General features: G+C 28.8%; 4 protein-coding genes across 4 annotated transcripts; 1 reads left to right on the forward strand and 3 right to left on the reverse strand.

Annotated features, from left to right (window-relative positions):
* Window positions 1–753: 753 nt before the first annotated feature.
* LOC124490377 (testis-specific serine/threonine-protein kinase 3) lies at window positions 754–2333 on the forward strand. The gene is made up of 2 exons (XM_075730750.1): window positions 754–1798; window positions 1919–2333. The coding sequence occupies exons 1-2, from the start codon at window positions 798–800 to the stop codon at window positions 2331–2333; spliced, it is 1416 nt and encodes a 471-aa protein (XP_075586865.1). The 5' UTR covers window positions 754–797.
* A 758-nt stretch (window positions 2334–3091) lies between these two features.
* LOC124500388 (stearoyl-CoA desaturase 5) lies at window positions 3092–4281 on the reverse strand. Its single transcript, XM_047064454.2, has 2 exons — window positions 3788–4281; window positions 3092–3710 (listed from the first exon to the last, which is right to left on the reverse strand). The coding sequence occupies exons 1-2, from the start codon at window positions 4275–4277 to the stop codon at window positions 3100–3102; spliced, it is 1101 nt and encodes a 366-aa protein (XP_046920410.1). The 5' UTR covers window positions 4278–4281; the 3' UTR covers window positions 3092–3099.
* A 1978-nt stretch (window positions 4282–6259) lies between these two features.
* On the reverse strand, window positions 6260–9001 carry LOC124490379 (uncharacterized). The gene is made up of 4 exons (XM_047052858.2): window positions 8545–9001; window positions 7617–8451; window positions 7392–7540; window positions 6260–7334 (listed from the first exon to the last, which is right to left on the reverse strand). The coding sequence occupies exons 2-4, from the start codon at window positions 7784–7786 to the stop codon at window positions 6739–6741; spliced, it is 915 nt and encodes a 304-aa protein (XP_046908814.2). The 5' UTR covers window positions 7787–8451; window positions 8545–9001; the 3' UTR covers window positions 6260–6738.
* A 7475-nt stretch (window positions 9002–16476) lies between these two features.
* Window positions 16477–17380, reverse strand: mRpS6 (mitochondrial ribosomal protein S6). Its single transcript, XM_047053424.2, is given in 3 exon segments — window positions 16477–16832; window positions 16911–16948; window positions 16950–17380. Coding segments are annotated over 3 exon segments (453 nt in total). The 5' UTR covers window positions 17106–17380; the 3' UTR covers window positions 16477–16573.
* Window positions 17381–17650: the final 270 nt, after the last annotated feature.

A 17650-nucleotide genomic window follows, 5' to 3' on the forward strand; every position in this document is an offset into this window, starting at 1 on the left:
GATGGCACAAAAATTATCACAAATTGACAAAAAATTGTCCAATTTTAAATCATCATGTGAACAATTATTGGAAAAATTCTTAAGTTTATCCGCCATTTTTCGTATGAAAAAATGTACCGATAATTCAGTGAATGGTGAATGTCTAAAAATTCAACATACAATACATGAATATTTACATTCATCAGGCTACGAATGTTTTGTTAATAATGTTAATGTTAATTGTAACGATGCGTCACAGTATCGAAAATTATTCGAAAAAGAATATAAACTACAACAATGTGATAATATTTTATATATGGGCAGTCAAGTATGTAAAATGATCAATATACTTACCATTCAAATTCGATTTAAAATTCAGAATGAATGTAAACAAAAAAAAAATTTCTGATAATATTGGAAAGAAAAATTCATTTCATCAAAATCGATTAAACAGCCAAAGCTTTGAATATATTGGAAAAAAATGTTCCTATTGAAAAACAAATGTCCAATATGAATACAGCTATCAGCTTGTGTATACAAATGTTAAGGAGATTGATCATGATTTTTTAAACTTTCATTGTTTAATATGAATTATATTGAAAAAAAATTTTAGTTTAAATTAAATTTTTTGAAAAAAAATCTAATTAATTTTATTTTTTTTTTGTGGTGAAATAAAATCGAAGAAAAAAATTACAGATTAAAATTGCTCGATAAGCGATTACGATAATGAAATGGTTCAAAAACGAAACAATCGATATAAAGCCAAATCAAATGTCGATAAATTATCACAACAGACGACATCACCACCATCGAAACAAATGAATATTACAAATAAAATTTCTGTTTTCGAAACCACCGATTTTCGTATCAGGCCCAAATCTTCATTATCGATTATGGTGAAGAATAAAATTCCTCATCATTATCAACTTCATTATGATGAATTACCACCATTACCATTCAAATCATACTATACGAATAGTTCATGGATTAATAAACAATTTGATTCAACAAATTCGTTAAAAAATCATCAAAATCCAAAATCAATTTCAATGTCTAAACATTATCCATATCAATATCATCATCCAAATCAAAATACAAACGATACTAATTTGGATATTTTAACAAATAATCGAAGACCAACATCACCATTTCAAAGTGATTTGACATCGAATCTAATACATAATTCAATAATGTACTATGTGAATCAAATACGTCCAAATACGCCGCAGAATCGTCGACGTTTGTATGAAAAACCAACAGCACCACCAGAACCTGTAGGTGGTGTTGTCATTACACCGTTCGAAGTTCTTATGCATGGTTATCTTTTACATCGTGTTGTTGGACGTGGTTCATTCAGCACGTTGTATGAGGCAAGCCGTTTATTTGTATCACGTGGTGGTGTTGCTTGTAAACATGTTAGAATTGGTCGTGCTGAAGATATAAGACCCACTGATTCGGATGGTCAATGGCGACTTCAGATGCAGCAGAATTTTATTGAAGAAGAAATTCGTATATTACGTCAGATTCGACATCCAAACATTATACAATTATACGAAATAATTATCGGTGATGATAATCGTGATTATTATATTATGATGAAATTTGCCGCAAACAAAACAATCGCTCATTATCTATATCAATTCTATCAGAAACCATTACCAGAAACGTATGCAAAACGTTGGACACGACAGCTAATGTCAGCCATACAATATATACATGAAGAACATCGTGTTGCACATCGTGACTTAAAATTGGAAAATTTTCTTCTCGATGAAAAATATGTTGCCCTATTGACTGATTTTGGTCTAGCTATTTCGCTGTCAATCCATTCAGATCCTTTCTCATCATCATCATCATCATCATCGTCGCATCAACATCATACAGGTATTGCTAACAATCATATGTTAGGAAATTATTGCTGTACATCTGCCAATAAAAGTATTGATGATCGTACGAAACGTATCGAAATTTTATTATCAACTCAATGTGGTTCAACTGAATATATGGCACCAGAAATCCTAAATCAAGAACTACAATCAAATATCGATACATTACCATGGTGTACATATGATCCATTCCGTTCCGATATCTATTCAATGGGTGTTTGTCTATTCGAAATGCTTAACTATCATCGTCCATTTCGTTGGTCATCATATAAAATTAATAACAACCGTAATGGTGAAAATAATCTTGTTTGGCAACAACGTAATCGTCAATATCGTTTTAATAAACGTATCTATTTAACAGAAGAATGTCGTGATTTAATCGATGAAATGCTTGAACCAAGATTGGCATTTCGTCCAACAGCACGCCAAGTTCTTGATCATCGTTGGTTTAAATATTCAATACGATAAATTTATTTCTTATTTTTCATTTCATTTATTAAACAAAAAAAAAATCTTTTAAATCATCAATAATAAATGTCATCCATATATTATAATGATCTTTTGGCATACATGATGAAAATGACATTTTGATTGAGATGAATATCAAAAAAAAAAAAAAAAAAAATTGATATAAAAATGGTTAAACATTCTAAACAAAATTAAATTCAATCTATTTATCATATCTGTCTGTATTTTTAATAATCATAATCAAGGTTGAATGAAAATAAAAAATGACTAAACTAATCAATATGGTCGTAACCATCAATATGATGATGATTATCATGATGATCACAATAATTGAAGCGATGAAACAACAAAAATTAATGCCACCACCTAGAGCAGATAATGCATATGGCCGTTCTGCTTGTTATCTATGTCCAAAAACAAAACGATCAATTCAACAAATGACAAAAGATATTTCTGAAATAAAACATTTAGTATCGAAATGTAAATGTGGTGATAAACAACCACCATCAAATGATGAAAATCGAATCGAATATGACTACGATGATTATAATTATGATGAATTTTCATCAAGACATCAACATCGATATCAAAGGCAAGAAGATGATAACGAAGAAGTTATTCATTTCAGTGATTCACAAGATTCATTAAGTAGTGATTGATCAAGCCATGACTACAACGAATAAATCGCCCAAAGCAGATAACGATGAATGATAAATCATTTTAATTGTTTCAATAATAATAATAAAAAAATTTTAAATTTTAAAATTTAAATTGTTCCATTTGACCAATAACGTAATGCAAATGTTATCCATAAAAGATGTTCAGATATAATGAAACCAATTAGATAATCTATGAAAATCTGATGAAAATTTCGATTCGTTTGTCGTTGATATTCATCAAGATTTCCTGTACGTTTAAGACGATCATTAATCAATTTTTGATCGGCTTTTTTTCGTTGATCAGCAAGGCCTAACCATGCACATAAATCGATAAATAATGTTGCAATATTAAAACATTTTGTCCATCCTAATTCGGATGCAGAATAATCCCAAGGAAAAACATGATGATAATTATGATAACCTTCACCTAAACTAAGATATGTAACTAGACGATTTTCACGTGGTTCATATGAACGATCAAACGTACGATAACCATACATATGTGCCAATGAATTAACTGTCCATGTACAATGTAGAGAATAAACATAACGAAAAATGACGGCACCAAAAAAACATTCCCACCATGGTAATCCGGTTAAAAGATGTCCAATATAAGTGGGTAAAATTCCCCATACCAGAATGACCAATGGTATATAGAAACGACGTTGAAAACGTACAACCGGATCTGCCCATAAATCGGTTAGATCGATTGTTTTACCTGATGTGAAAAAGTTGATGCATTTATACGAATTTATATTAGTTTTATTAGAACAAACAAATAAATCAAAAGTATACCTTTACGTACAACTTCGGGATGTTTTCGTACTAAAAGCCATCCCATATGTGAGAAAAAGAATCCACGACGAACATTATATGGATCAGCATCCGTATCCGAATATTTATGATGAACACGATGATCACGACACCAATCATATATATCATTCTGTAATGCCATTGTCTGTAATAACATTAATACAATACGTAATGGTAAACGTGCACGATATGAACGATGTGCCCAAAGACGATGTGCACCGGCTAAAATACCTAGACCACTTAAACGGCCAAATATATCAGGTATGAATAGATGATACCATTGTATAGATGGATTCATGGAATTTGTACAGAAATAATAAATGGCTATTATATGTAATGTGGTCAATGCAATTACATTACGCCAGACAATTTTTCGTTCATAATTTGCCATCAATGATGGTGATGATGATGATTGTAATTCACATAGTTCACCACCACCATTATTATTATCATTATCATTATCGATGGCCATTGTCGTATTTACATACACGCACAAACACAGAAACACACAAAAAAAAGAAATCAAATCAAATTTGATGAAAAATGGTCGATCAACAACAAAATCAAAATGATGGTCATCATCATCATTTGCTGAGGGAAGGCATAAATAATATTGGTTTTTTTTTCTTGTTTTTTCCAAACATCGAATCGATTCGAATGATTATGTAATGTTCGAATCATCATCATCATACGAATATTTGGCTATATTGACAACGACAACAACTTGTGACAAAGGAAAAAAGGGGCCGTGTCACACACACACACACAATTCACAGGAAATAGAAAGTAAAGTAAAAAAGAAAACATTTTTTTTTATTGTATAGAGAAAATTTGGAAAAAAAATCATAAAAAGAAAAACTTTGAAAAACCTGCGAAAAAAAATTACGAAATCCATCATCATCATCATCATCATCATCATTTCATTTAGGACCATTTTCCAAATACGCACTGGACCATTTGATATTGTTATTGTTGTCGTTGCTGTGGTGCTGGCGGTGGTGATGATGATGATGATGATGATGATGATGTACATCCCTTTATTTACGCTAAAAATATAAATTTTTCATTGATTAAAAAAAAATTCGATTGAAACTCATTGCGTTTTCTTTTTCTGTGCGAAAAAAACAAGTTTTTTTTACCGTTATTCATTCGATTATATTATTTGTTTCCAGCAAATATAGAGAAAAAAAAATGAAACTCCGGTCAATCACACAAACACATGCACACACAATACTTGGGTAATTTGTTCACAATTTCTCAAAGAAAAACCGAAATTTCATTTTTTTTTCTTTATGACAAGTTACGAAATGTATTTTCATTTGCCAATTGTGTATGACAAGTTTTAAAATGTCATCATCATCATTTTTTTTCTCTCTCACTTTCTTTTTCACATTCGATTCTATCATCATCATCATCATCAATTGTTGGTTGTTTGGCATTTGTTTCTTTTTGATTTGTTACTGATTTTTCGATTATCATCATATTATATGCCAGTCAATTGAGGATATATTATTGTATGAAAAGTAAATATTCGGGATAAATTCGGAAAATTCGTATAACGGTTTGACAGTTTTTCGGTTATATATTTTTTTTTGTTGTTGCCATTTTGTAACAATATGATTCGAATTGAAAATAATCCACAAAGACGGTTAAGGTTAAAATGGTAAGATTGGTGATTTAAAAAAAAATGTCAATCAAAAAATCAATATTTTGAACTTTGAAATTTTCGAGAAAAAAAAATCAAATTTCAATTTTTTTTATGTCGTTTTTTTTGACATAAATGTTTGATTCGGATCAATTATTCGAATTGATATTTGATGATGATGGCCTATAATATGAATTATATTCGATTTAATTTCATTGATTGTTGTTGTCATTTTGGGGATAAACAAAACAAAATTGGATTACCACCGAGTGATTTGGTTAGGTTTTTTTCTTTGAATCATTATCAAACAATCATTGTTATCATCATCATCATCATCATCTCGTTGAGAATGAATTTCAAAACAATATGTCCATTGATTCTGTTGATGAATTTAACGATATTTTCCATTGGTTCAGATGGATTCTTTTTGACTCATCGCTTTGATCATAATGGAGATGATTCGGATGATGATCATAACCATGTTCAATCATCTGATGATATCACAACAACTGAAACAACTGTAGAATTTGATTTGAAACAGTCGAACGTCGATAATAATGATGGCGATAAAAACCTTAAAACCGAAGCCGCCGACCAATTTTTCAATTCGATGGATTTAATGATTGATAAATTATGTGCCAATCTACGGCAATTGCATAGTGAATTAAAAACACATTTTCGAATGTGGAGAAAATTTCGTGATATAATTTATCGATCCAATTCTTGGTCTATTTTTAATATGATATACAGACGATTCTGGAATCGATCATAAAACAATACGATATATGACATTCATAAATGACGATGTGTGAAAATTTTTTTCAAAATTTATCTTTTCGTTTTTTCTCATTCCTTCATCCAAATCAATTCAATAATAATAATTATTAATTAATAATAATAATAATAATTTAACAGTAGCAGAAAATTGATAATTGAAATTGAAAACTTTTCACCAAACAACATTCTTTCTCAATGAATTTTACCAAAAAAAAAAAAAAATAAATAAATAAATAAATAAAATCAAACGAAAAAACAATCCGGAAGCAGGATGATAATGATGATAATGAGGAGCAGGAGGTGAACAACGGTCATTTGAAAATGAAGGTCTTGGTAAAACATTGACTTCATGTTATTATTGATGATGATTATGATGATGACCAACGATTAGCGGGGCATTGATTTGTGTGTTGTGTTGTTGAATGGTCGAATGGACCATTTTTGTTTTTATTTTAATCAAAAATGAGAGATCTTTTCTCGTTTAATTTGTTCCTCCATGATTAATAATAGTTTATCCAATTCTCGGTACGAATGCTGATTTTTTACCAATTCTCGGTGCAAATACAGCACGACCAATACGCGGTGTATATGGAATGGCTGTACGTTTATTGCTATTCCAATAATATCGATTAAGTAATGTTGATAATGACTGCTGTCGTTGTGGTTGTTCGAATAAATCACGCATAACCGCCGGAATCGTCCTATAATGTTGTTGATCATTGTTAACATCATAATAATCATTAATCAACATTGTATCATCATTTCCGTTATTATCATCATCATTATTATCGATATTTGATGTTGTTGACTGTAATTGTGATTGTTGTTGTGTATGACGAGGTAAATAACCAAACATTTTTCCATTATCAATTATACCGGTACGATATAAATCAAATAAATCATTTTCATTAATTATTCTTGATTGCGGTGATTTTGAATGTAATGTTGACATTGATGATGTTGAACGTTTTCCCAGACGTGGTATAAATGCTGCACGTAATTGTATATCTAATGGTTCGATTAGATTTTCCTGTTCATTAATATTGCCACCACCACCACCACCGCCGCTATTACCGACTATTGATCCGAATGATTCATAGTTTTCACCTGAAGAAAAATAATTTTTTAGTTAAATCAACATACACAATCAATATATATACATACATAATTCTGGATTATTCGAGCAATCGATTGTTGTTGTACGGCCACCATTACCGGATAATTTTTCATCACGTCGTCCAATTCTTGGTGCCGGTATTAAACTTTGTCTTTTATCCTGTCCATTCGATAATGATGATGATGATCGTCCGATTCTTAAGAAAAAATTCATAAGATTGATTAATTTTTTTTTATCATTTTAGATGATAATCATTTAAAGATAATATTTACCTTGGCATCGGTATTGGCTGTCGTTTATCGAATTGAATATCATTATTATCATTTGATTGAATAGCTGCTGCTGATACGGTACCATATGTGTTTACGATAATCGTTACGATAATTGTTATGATTAAAAAAATAAATTTATTTGATTGACGATTTTGTTGATAGGATACCATCGTTTTTTTTTGTTTTGTTTCAACGAAGAAAATTTCTGAATACTTGAAATGAATGAATCCGGAAAATCACAGCCGGAAGTAAAAATATATTGCAATTTCGGATTGAAAAACACAAAATGATTGAATGATAATTGATAGTGATTCAGAATCAAAAAAAATGAATCAAACTTGTTTGTTTGTTGATTAAGAACAAAAATTGGGACGATCAAACACCGTGGTTGACAGCCAATAAACAATTGAGAATAAGAATGAAAGAGAATCAATGAAATGTGTTATCAAAGAATCGAGATCCAATAAAATGATAGTTATCCAACAAAACGAAACGGTATTTATATTTGAGATGATCCTATCACCATCACCATCCGATATGTAATCACGGAATTCGACTACCATCGGAATGTGTAATCACGCCCATCGAAGACATACAACCAAACACACACACACACAGACGAAGTAGCATCACTGTTTTGAAACTTGACTTCAGCAATCATGCACGCAAGAATGTATTCGTAATTCAACAACAATAATAATAATCACAATGATGATTCATACAGGCACGCCAAACCCAAAAATATCACAGTTATTATAAAGTGTATGTCTTTTGGCCGAATAGGCGTAGTTTTATTTTTATTCTATTGTGTGTATGATGTAAACAGATTCTATTTCTTCAACAAAAAAAAAATAAAAAATAAAATAAAGAAAAACAGAAAAGAAATCAACAATATTCAAAGTTAACAATGTTTGTTTTTTTTACTTACTTTCTTCGTTTCATCATTTTACATCAACAACAACACCTACATGGTAAGAAATAAGAATATTTAGATGAAAAAAAATATTGAAAATTGCCCATCCAATGTTGTTGTTGTTGTTGGTTTGTTTGTTTGTTTGTTTGAGCTCAATTTATATTATAGAATAGCCATACATAGTGGTGCGCTTTAGTTAATTTGGATAATTTTTCTTAATTAAAAATCTTAATTATAAAAATTAGATCACGTTCAGTTTCGTCCCAATGCTTTTGTCTTGAAATCAGGGAAAAAATTGCTGTTGTTGTTGTTGTTGTTGTCATTGTGTTTGTCATTTTGTTTTGTATATTATTCAGTCAGTTTTTCGTTGTGCGTGGCCAATTCACATCAATCTCAGTGGTGGTGGTGAGGGAAGAAAATATCCATTTCCGATGACACACACACACAGAAAAAATAAAAGATGATAATTTTAACCACGGATTCTGTATTGACTGAAATTAGTTTGGCCGAAGGTCTGTTTGGTCGATAATTAATAATAATAATGATTCATATTTTCTTTTTTTTTCTACCGTAAACTACATGTGTTGAAATAGAATCGAATGTCCTGCTGATGTTGTTTACACAATTTTTCTGTTTTCAATTCTCGAATTAATCGTTTTAGGAATTTCCAATTAACAATTTTTCTTTCCATATATCTCCAATCAGAATTCAATGGATTTTTTTGTGTGTGTGTGTGTGTGTGTGTTAGTATATTCGACAAATACAGCGTTTTTTCTATACGTAAAGAATTTCTGACCTGTAATGCAAAAATCATTGCCAAAGTATAATTAATAGAAATTATTGTTGAAAATAATTTGAAATTAATGACATTCAATAATGATGAATACTGTAGAATTCTTCAAACTAATATATTGAACAATATTAACAAAGCAAATTGTCACCTTTAAACGAAAATGAAAAGTTTTTCTACAACTTACGGTGCAAATCTTGACAAATAATAATGATGATGATGATGATGAAATGAAAATAATAATAATAACAACAACAAAGAAAAGAATCTACAAATGATCCAATTTTTTTCCAAAACATTCGTACAATGAATAAAGAATTTTTATTTGGAAATGATTTCAATACAGGAAAGAAAAAACAGAAACAACAACAACAACAACAACAACAAAAACTACCAATCTAATGATATTGATGAAAAAAACAACTACCAAATTTTGATGGAAAATGGATGAAACATAATCCGTGTTTGGGATATTTTTTTTAGCTTTCCTGTTTTTTTTCTATTTTATGATTACACATATAGGTAAAAGAATTTTCATTTATCCTTCTGATTCTATTCTTCAATTTATCATTCGATTTCGATACTGATCATCATCGATGGATGAATAACAATTATCGATTCGCCTTTTCCCCCATCATTTTCATCCATGTGCATGGTACGTTAATTATATTTGAAATGTCAACAAATTTCGATTTAAATCCTGGTTTGTTTTTTTTTCGTAATTTTTATGTCTTCATGTACATTTATTTGTTTCACTCTCTCTCTCTCTCTCTCTCTCTTTATTTCCCTCTTTGTATTTGTTCATTTATTTATATGTCTACTTGATTTAGTCCTTTAAGTACAAAAATATCAAAAATTTTGACGTTTATCTACATAACCATCAACAACATATGGAATATCAAGGATCAATTTAGAAAATTAAAATTTATACCAATATCATCATATGGTTGAAACAATGAAATACTATCCTTCCTTCTTTCTGTACAAATCAAAAATTCGAAAAGACGACTAGAACCTTCAACCTCCACTTTCGAATTTTCAACTTTTTTCCATTACTATGATCATTATTAGCCAAATTTGGTTTGTGAAAAAAAATATGATGATGGTTGTATATGTAGTGTAGGTTGATGATGGTGGATATCAAAAAGAAGAATATAGGCGAACCAGAAATTGAAATGAAACTTAGCAGCAGCAACGACAACAACAACAAAAAAAAACATTCTCGGTCCATTGACCAGATTGTTGATGTGACAAGTTTTTTGGGCATCTTAGATGACTGGTTATGAAAACTTGGTGGGTTTTATTTTATTTCAGATGATAAAAATGAAAAATACGAATCCAAAATAAAAAAAAAACAAGAAAAATGAAAATTCATTCCAGTACAGTAAACAATAACAATAATCAACATCAGTTAAAAAATGAAAAATAAAAAAAAATTCAACCAACAAATGGTCGTCTATTCCGGATGAGATTTTCATATCAATAATAACTAAAATTAAATGCCAAGCCACTTGATGCCAAAAAATATGACGCCATCATTGCCATTACCATTAGAATATATACCATTTATCATCATCATCATCATAGAAAACATTTTTTTTTATATATAAATGATATGTATTTTTCATTTCAATTCGGTCATTTATATTTGTTTATCATTTCCATTATCATCATCAACATCTTCATCACGAACGTTGAAAAAGAATCATCATCATCATCATCATCTTTTTTTCAAATCATAAGACTTTGGTATATTTTATTGGTATATAGCCACTTAGATATGAATCATCGTCATCATCATGATGATGATGATGATCATAGATGTTCATTATAAAGAAACGGCAAGTCTCTTTTTTTCATCATTGATTTTTTTTTATGAATGAATGGTAAATGTGTTTTTTATGATATCTAATTTTTTTTTCTTATGATAATGATATATGATTGTATGTATGTATGTATCCATTCATTCATTCTAGGAATTCTGACCACACACATCCATTCATTTCATTTATTCATGTTTTTTTTTCAAAAGTGGAACAATGAAATTAATGAATAATAGTAACAAGAATGATATATACGTCACATTTATTTTTCATTTTTACTACTTATTTATTCATTTTTTTTGTTGTTGTTGTTTGTTTGTTTGTTTGGTTTGGTATTATTGAATTAATGATGTAAATTTTGTTCGTTTTTTTTCATCATCATCATCATTTTTAGGAATAAAAGGATTTAGACATGGGACAAATGGATTATATGTGGAAAAGAACGAGTCATGCAGAGTTTTTGTTCTGAATGATGATTGCCCGGATCATTTTTTTTTTTTTTTGATATTGATGACATTTTTTTCTTTGGTACTAAAGGGGAGATATAATGGGAAAAAATCAGCATTTCAGGATTTTTTTTTTTTGGTTACTTCTCAAATATTCATCATCATCAAACATCAATGAATCTTGGTGATGAAGAAAGAAAAAAAAAAAAGATTTGGTTTTTTTTTCAATTCTTTTTTTTCAAATGTTGAATGATGCTTGAAAAATTGACCATCCTAATACTAAAGAAATTATTGGTTTTCAATGGATGCTTCTTCATTTTCAACAATAAAAATAATAACAAGAAAAAGTATATAGATTTCAATTCAAAATTTAATCCAAACATATGGTCATCATTACAGGGGAAAATAATGGTGGAGATTCAACAACAACAACAACAACAACAACAAATGAATCATGTCAATCATGACGACAGAAATGATGAAATCATATAGGTATTAATCAAAATTGAACGAAAAAAACAAAAATGTTCAATCAATGATTATGATTATTGTTTCATCGAAATGAATCCTGAATGGACATCATCATCATTTCTATTAAATCTCATGAAAACATGGACCAAAATCAATTTCTTTCTCAATACAAATTCTCTGAATCGTTTTCGACAATAATTAAATTGAACAAAAATGGAAAAAATCTTTTCACCACAAATTCAATTCAATACATTGATGATTTGATCATCCAAGTACGAATGGAAAAGAAAAATTTTTTTTTTAACTATTTTGGGAATAGAGGTATTATGTGTGTGTGTGTGTTACGTGTGTGATTCATCGTTCCACAAACAACAATACGCAAACACACAAACACACACACACACGATTTGAAAATCTCCAAACGATCCATAGGATTTAGAATGAAAATAATAACTATAACCAAAAAAAAAAAAAAAAAAAAAAATAGATTCCATGGAAAAAAGTATGAATATTCCAATTGGCCAAAAAGACTAAATGAATGTGATGAATATGTTTCGAATGATTGAATTGAATGGCATCATCATCATCATCGGCGACAACAACGAAGAAAAAAAAAAAGAAAATTGTTTGTTTTCATTCGATAATCGTTCGAACTCGAATTTGAATTTTTTGTTTATAATAATAATTCAATTTATGTATTTGTTTCTTTTGGCATTGAAAATTACTTTTGTTTTTTTTCCATTGAATTTCGTAGAATTTAATCGAATTTTTTTTTCATTTATCCATTTTATAGAATCAATTGGATCAATTGAGATTCTGATATATTTTTGTGGGGATAGAATTGAAGAATATAGAAGTGGCAAAAACAATGACGTCATATATGGACAAACATTTCCGTAGATGTCATGTCATATGTGTATGAAGAAACAAAATAGAATGTTTGATGAAACAGAAATTTGGCCATGATGGATATCAAGAGATGGGGAAGAGTGTGTTTGGTACTGATATCATTTCCGTAATCATTCGAATTCACTGATGAACAAACTGCATTTTTCTTCCGGTGCGTCTATTTTATCATTCATTTCCGATTTGAATTAACATTCAGTCATCATTCATTTGTTTTTTTGTTGTTTTTTTTTTGATCAACGAAACACGAAAGTTGCTTGTTAATGAGATGATATGTATGCAAATGATTATGTTATCATCATCGAAAAAAAACAAATAATAATAATGATATTATAAGATGTAACGATATTTCATCTTTTTTTGTTTCACAGATTCTTTGAAGAAATTCATTCTTCTTCGTTTACCAATGTCGAGTTTTTTTTTTATTCTATGCGAACAAGAATTTCACATCGATAAACCAAGAACGAAACTTTATTCCCGATGGACAATAGGAAAATGAAAGAAAATGTCATTGATCATAGATGATTGATCGATCGATACCAAAAGATTCAAAAAGCAGAATCGATTTAACAATGGCATTTTTTTCCACGAATTTTTAAATGAAAATTTAAAAAAAAAAATTTTGTTTCATCATCATCATCATCATCATCATTATGAGTGGAATCATAATCCAAATCAAATCATAATTTCCAAGTTCCGATTGACTACAAACTTGTTCGAATTGGAACAAACAATAACAACAACATCAAAATTCTTGATATTGATGATGATGGAGAATGTTTCATATTTTTCACATTTGTTTCTTCCGCAATTTAACATGAATATTTTTTTTCTGAACCATTACATTATCATGAGAAAAATAAGTCCATTATTTTTTTTTCCAAAAATTGTATGATGGTGAGATGATGGCCACCCATTGGTTTATAGAATACAAAAAAAAAACAACTCTAAATCCGGAACCAACCATTTTTATGTTGAACCATTGAAATTTTCTCAATGAATTTCTTTTCTTTTCTTTTTTTTCAGTTTCATTGTATATATCATACAATTGTGAAAAAAACTAGAAAAAGAATACATCTATTCTTGAACTTGAACCATATGGTCTCGATCTCCGGATTCATTCATTGTTCATTCAAAACAAGTCCTTCATCAACAATAACAACAAAAACGACAAAAAGAAATAAAAATGAAATTCAATTGAATGTAGATGCAAGCTATTTTTAGATTTATTCCATTAATTTTGATTAATTTTTTTAGGGAATCATTCAGTTTTTTTTTGTTATTGGATTTGTCTCAAACATCGTGTGTCTAAAAAAAAAAAAAAATATCAGTGAATGAGAATGATGATGATGATGACAATTTGGCCAAGTGATTTGAAATTTTTTTTTTTTTTACCAAATTACCACCACTCCCGATCATCATCAACGATTGGCCAAGTCAATGATTTGTCGTCGTGGTGATCATCGTTAAATTTAAGCTAAGTTCAAATCGAATTTATCTAGTCAAGTTAACCAAATGTCATTTTCGATTAAAATTTTGTTTTTGTTTTTGTTTTTCTTTTGCCTTGCTTTTTAGGAATTTTCTTTAGAAATTTCAACAATTTTTGGCCTAAGACCAGTTACGACGATTCTGTCGTTGGTGGTATGACGTCAAAAAAAAAGAAAAAATAAAATAAATAAACTCATTTCATATATTGGATGCAGAATAATTTTCTGTTTTCAATAATAATTAAATTAATTTCATTAAACAATGCTACTATCATCATCATCATCATCAAGAATCAAGAATCAAAATCATCTTGATTACAGTTACAAAATGGCCCATAATGATAAAAACAAAGTTGAAAATTGAAAATGATTTACACACACAAACACACACACACACACAATAACTATGGAACTCTGTGATGCACTCTACAGTAGAATGAAATTCACTTCAAGATTTTTTTTTTGTTTTATAACAACAAAAGCCAAAAAAAAACTCAAATTTTTTGCACGGCATCAAATAAGAGATAATTTTTAAAATAAAGAACACAAGACAAAACAAAGATAAATTTTTCATCCTAAAACTGGCAAATGGAATTATTTTTGAAATCAACATTATTCAAATATCTTGCCAACCCAACCATCCTAAAGAGGTTTGCATTCCATGAATATTCGCTTTTGTTTTATGTTTATATATGGCTTAGATTTTTAAAGAATTTTTAACCAAAAGAAAAAATCTGTTTCAAATTACTATTCATTTATTAGTAGATGACAAAAAAAAATCCTAGCGTTATTCATATATGAACTTACAAACTTGAACTACATTTTTCTTTCTTTTCTCTTTAGAAAATTTCTGGATAGATTCTGTAATTCTGTTTTATTCAACAAACATATTCTGGGTCAATAAATGTCGTCGCCATCGTAGTGGTAATCGATTCGAATAAAGAAACAACAACAAAATCCAAGTTCCATTATGCAATACATTTTTTTTTTGATTATTATTCTTAGGATATTGATTATGTGGTCCATTATTAATCCATGATGATGATGATGATTACCATAGTCAATGATATAAATATTGATGTAACATTTACCAACTAAAGGTATTAATTTTTTTATTCTATAGATTCTAACTAGGTTGACCGGATATTAAATTCTTTTTGGACTGCTGCTTGTTCATTCCTAGAATGCTTGTCAATCCTTTTTATGTATAAAAAAAACATTGACCACATTGAAATTATTATTATTATTATTATTATCGTCTAATTAACCCTTAATCTCTTTTTTTCTCTTATTTCTTGGCCAGTGTGGCCAGTGACAGTAGCTGAATCTTAATTGGAATTTTTCTTATCTCAATATATACATTATTAAATCGCTTGTATACAGAACTAATGAACCATTCTTATATTGATCGAACATTGTAAGACAAAACCAAACATTTAATGACGTTTTTCTAGCTTAAAGATTAATGAAATTATGAGATCCCATGACCTCCATTATCATTTTGGCCAAAAATAGTTGTTTTTCTGGTTTAATCATCATTGATTTAAATAACAGTGAAACAAAGAGAGAGAGAAAAAAAAACGTTGTTGTCGTCGTTGTTGGACGTCATTGACAATATGTTCAAATTTTTTACTTAATTTTTATTTCAAATTCGTAAAAAAAACTAAATTTCGATTTTTCTCAAGTTTCAAAAACAACAACAACAACAAAAACAACAAAAACCCACTACGATAAGAGAATTTATTTAAATTCTATGAAAGAGAAACTATTTTTTGAATCATAATCCAATTTATATTTTTTTTCCTTTTTTATGTTTTGTTTTGTCAGAATCAAAATATTCATTTTTTTCTTTTTTTTTTTTTTTTTTTTTGCTCAAAAAGTTTGACAGTAACCTCAACAAACATAAATAATGGGAATTTATTTATCGAATATTCAAAATATTAACTTAAATTCAGTTGTTCAAAATCCGATAATTCCCAAAAAAATATTTGACCAAATTCCAAAAAAAAAACAAAACAAAAAAGTATTTTTTTTTGTATTTATTTTAAATGACAAATGACTACGATGTGTGAAAGTACAAGTATTTTGTTTCGAAGACAATTAAAAAAAAAATGTTTTTTTTTACAAAATTTGTCGAACATTTTTCGAATCACCCATATTATAATCGACTTTCTTTTTTCTTCCTTCTTCAATTAATGACATTACCGATGGTCGTAATGCTGGTGGTTTCAGTTCATCATTCAATGTACAATGGTAACCATCGGGTAGATTGGATTCTTTTTTCACAAAATATGCACGTATTATATCCGTATCATAACGACAATCTTCGAATACTTTTTTCATCGATTCTTGTGGTAGATCCAGATGATATAAAAGGAAACTATTAATCAAAAAAAGAAATGATGAATAAAAAAAAAATGTCAGTAAACAAGAAAGAAATATACAAAAAACGATTTACTTGGCCTGATTAAAACGTTTAGCATTCGGTATCGATGAAGGATAGACGAAAATGTAATGGCTGTAGGCCAAAATATTCCATTTTTCGTAAAATACCATTATTATCGAAAATAAAATTGGCTGCACGTTTCATACATGATGCTAGTTCAGGTTTTTGTAGTTTTTTGATTAACAAAACTAATTCATATGCGGGCATTGTATTTGATTTATTTGAAATTTTTGACCAAAAAAAAAATGTCTAAAAATTCAAAAAAAAAAAACAATAATCGAATTCGAAATCAGATGTTGATCATGAAAACATGTGTAACAAATTCTCAAATTATGGCGCCATCTGTCTGTGGGCAATAAAATTTCAGCCATAAGATTCGAATGTTATGATGATTACTAATAAATCTTCAAGATTATAAAATCATCATTATTATCAAACGAAATTACTGCCATTTAATTGATCATTTTTTTCCAATTGCAATACAATGTATTATCATCATAAACATTGGTGATATTGATAATACAATAGTTACTTCCGTCATAAATAATCATCATATATAATAATATACATGGCGGCAAAATGTCAAAGACATGGGAACCTAAGCAACCTTAAAATTAAAAGAATGAAAAAAAAACAAATCAAAGATGAATCAACAAGCCGAAAATGATTTACCAGGTAATTATGACTATGATTATGAGGTTTGAAATACAAATATTATCATATTTGATAATGATTACGGTCTCCTAGGATTC

Source organism: Dermatophagoides farinae, chromosome 4 (genome assembly GCF_024713945.1).
Source record: "Dermatophagoides farinae isolate YC_2012a chromosome 4, ASM2471394v1, whole genome shotgun sequence".
In the NCBI taxonomy this organism is placed as follows: Eukaryota; Metazoa; Arthropoda; class Arachnida; order Sarcoptiformes; family Pyroglyphidae; genus Dermatophagoides; species Dermatophagoides farinae.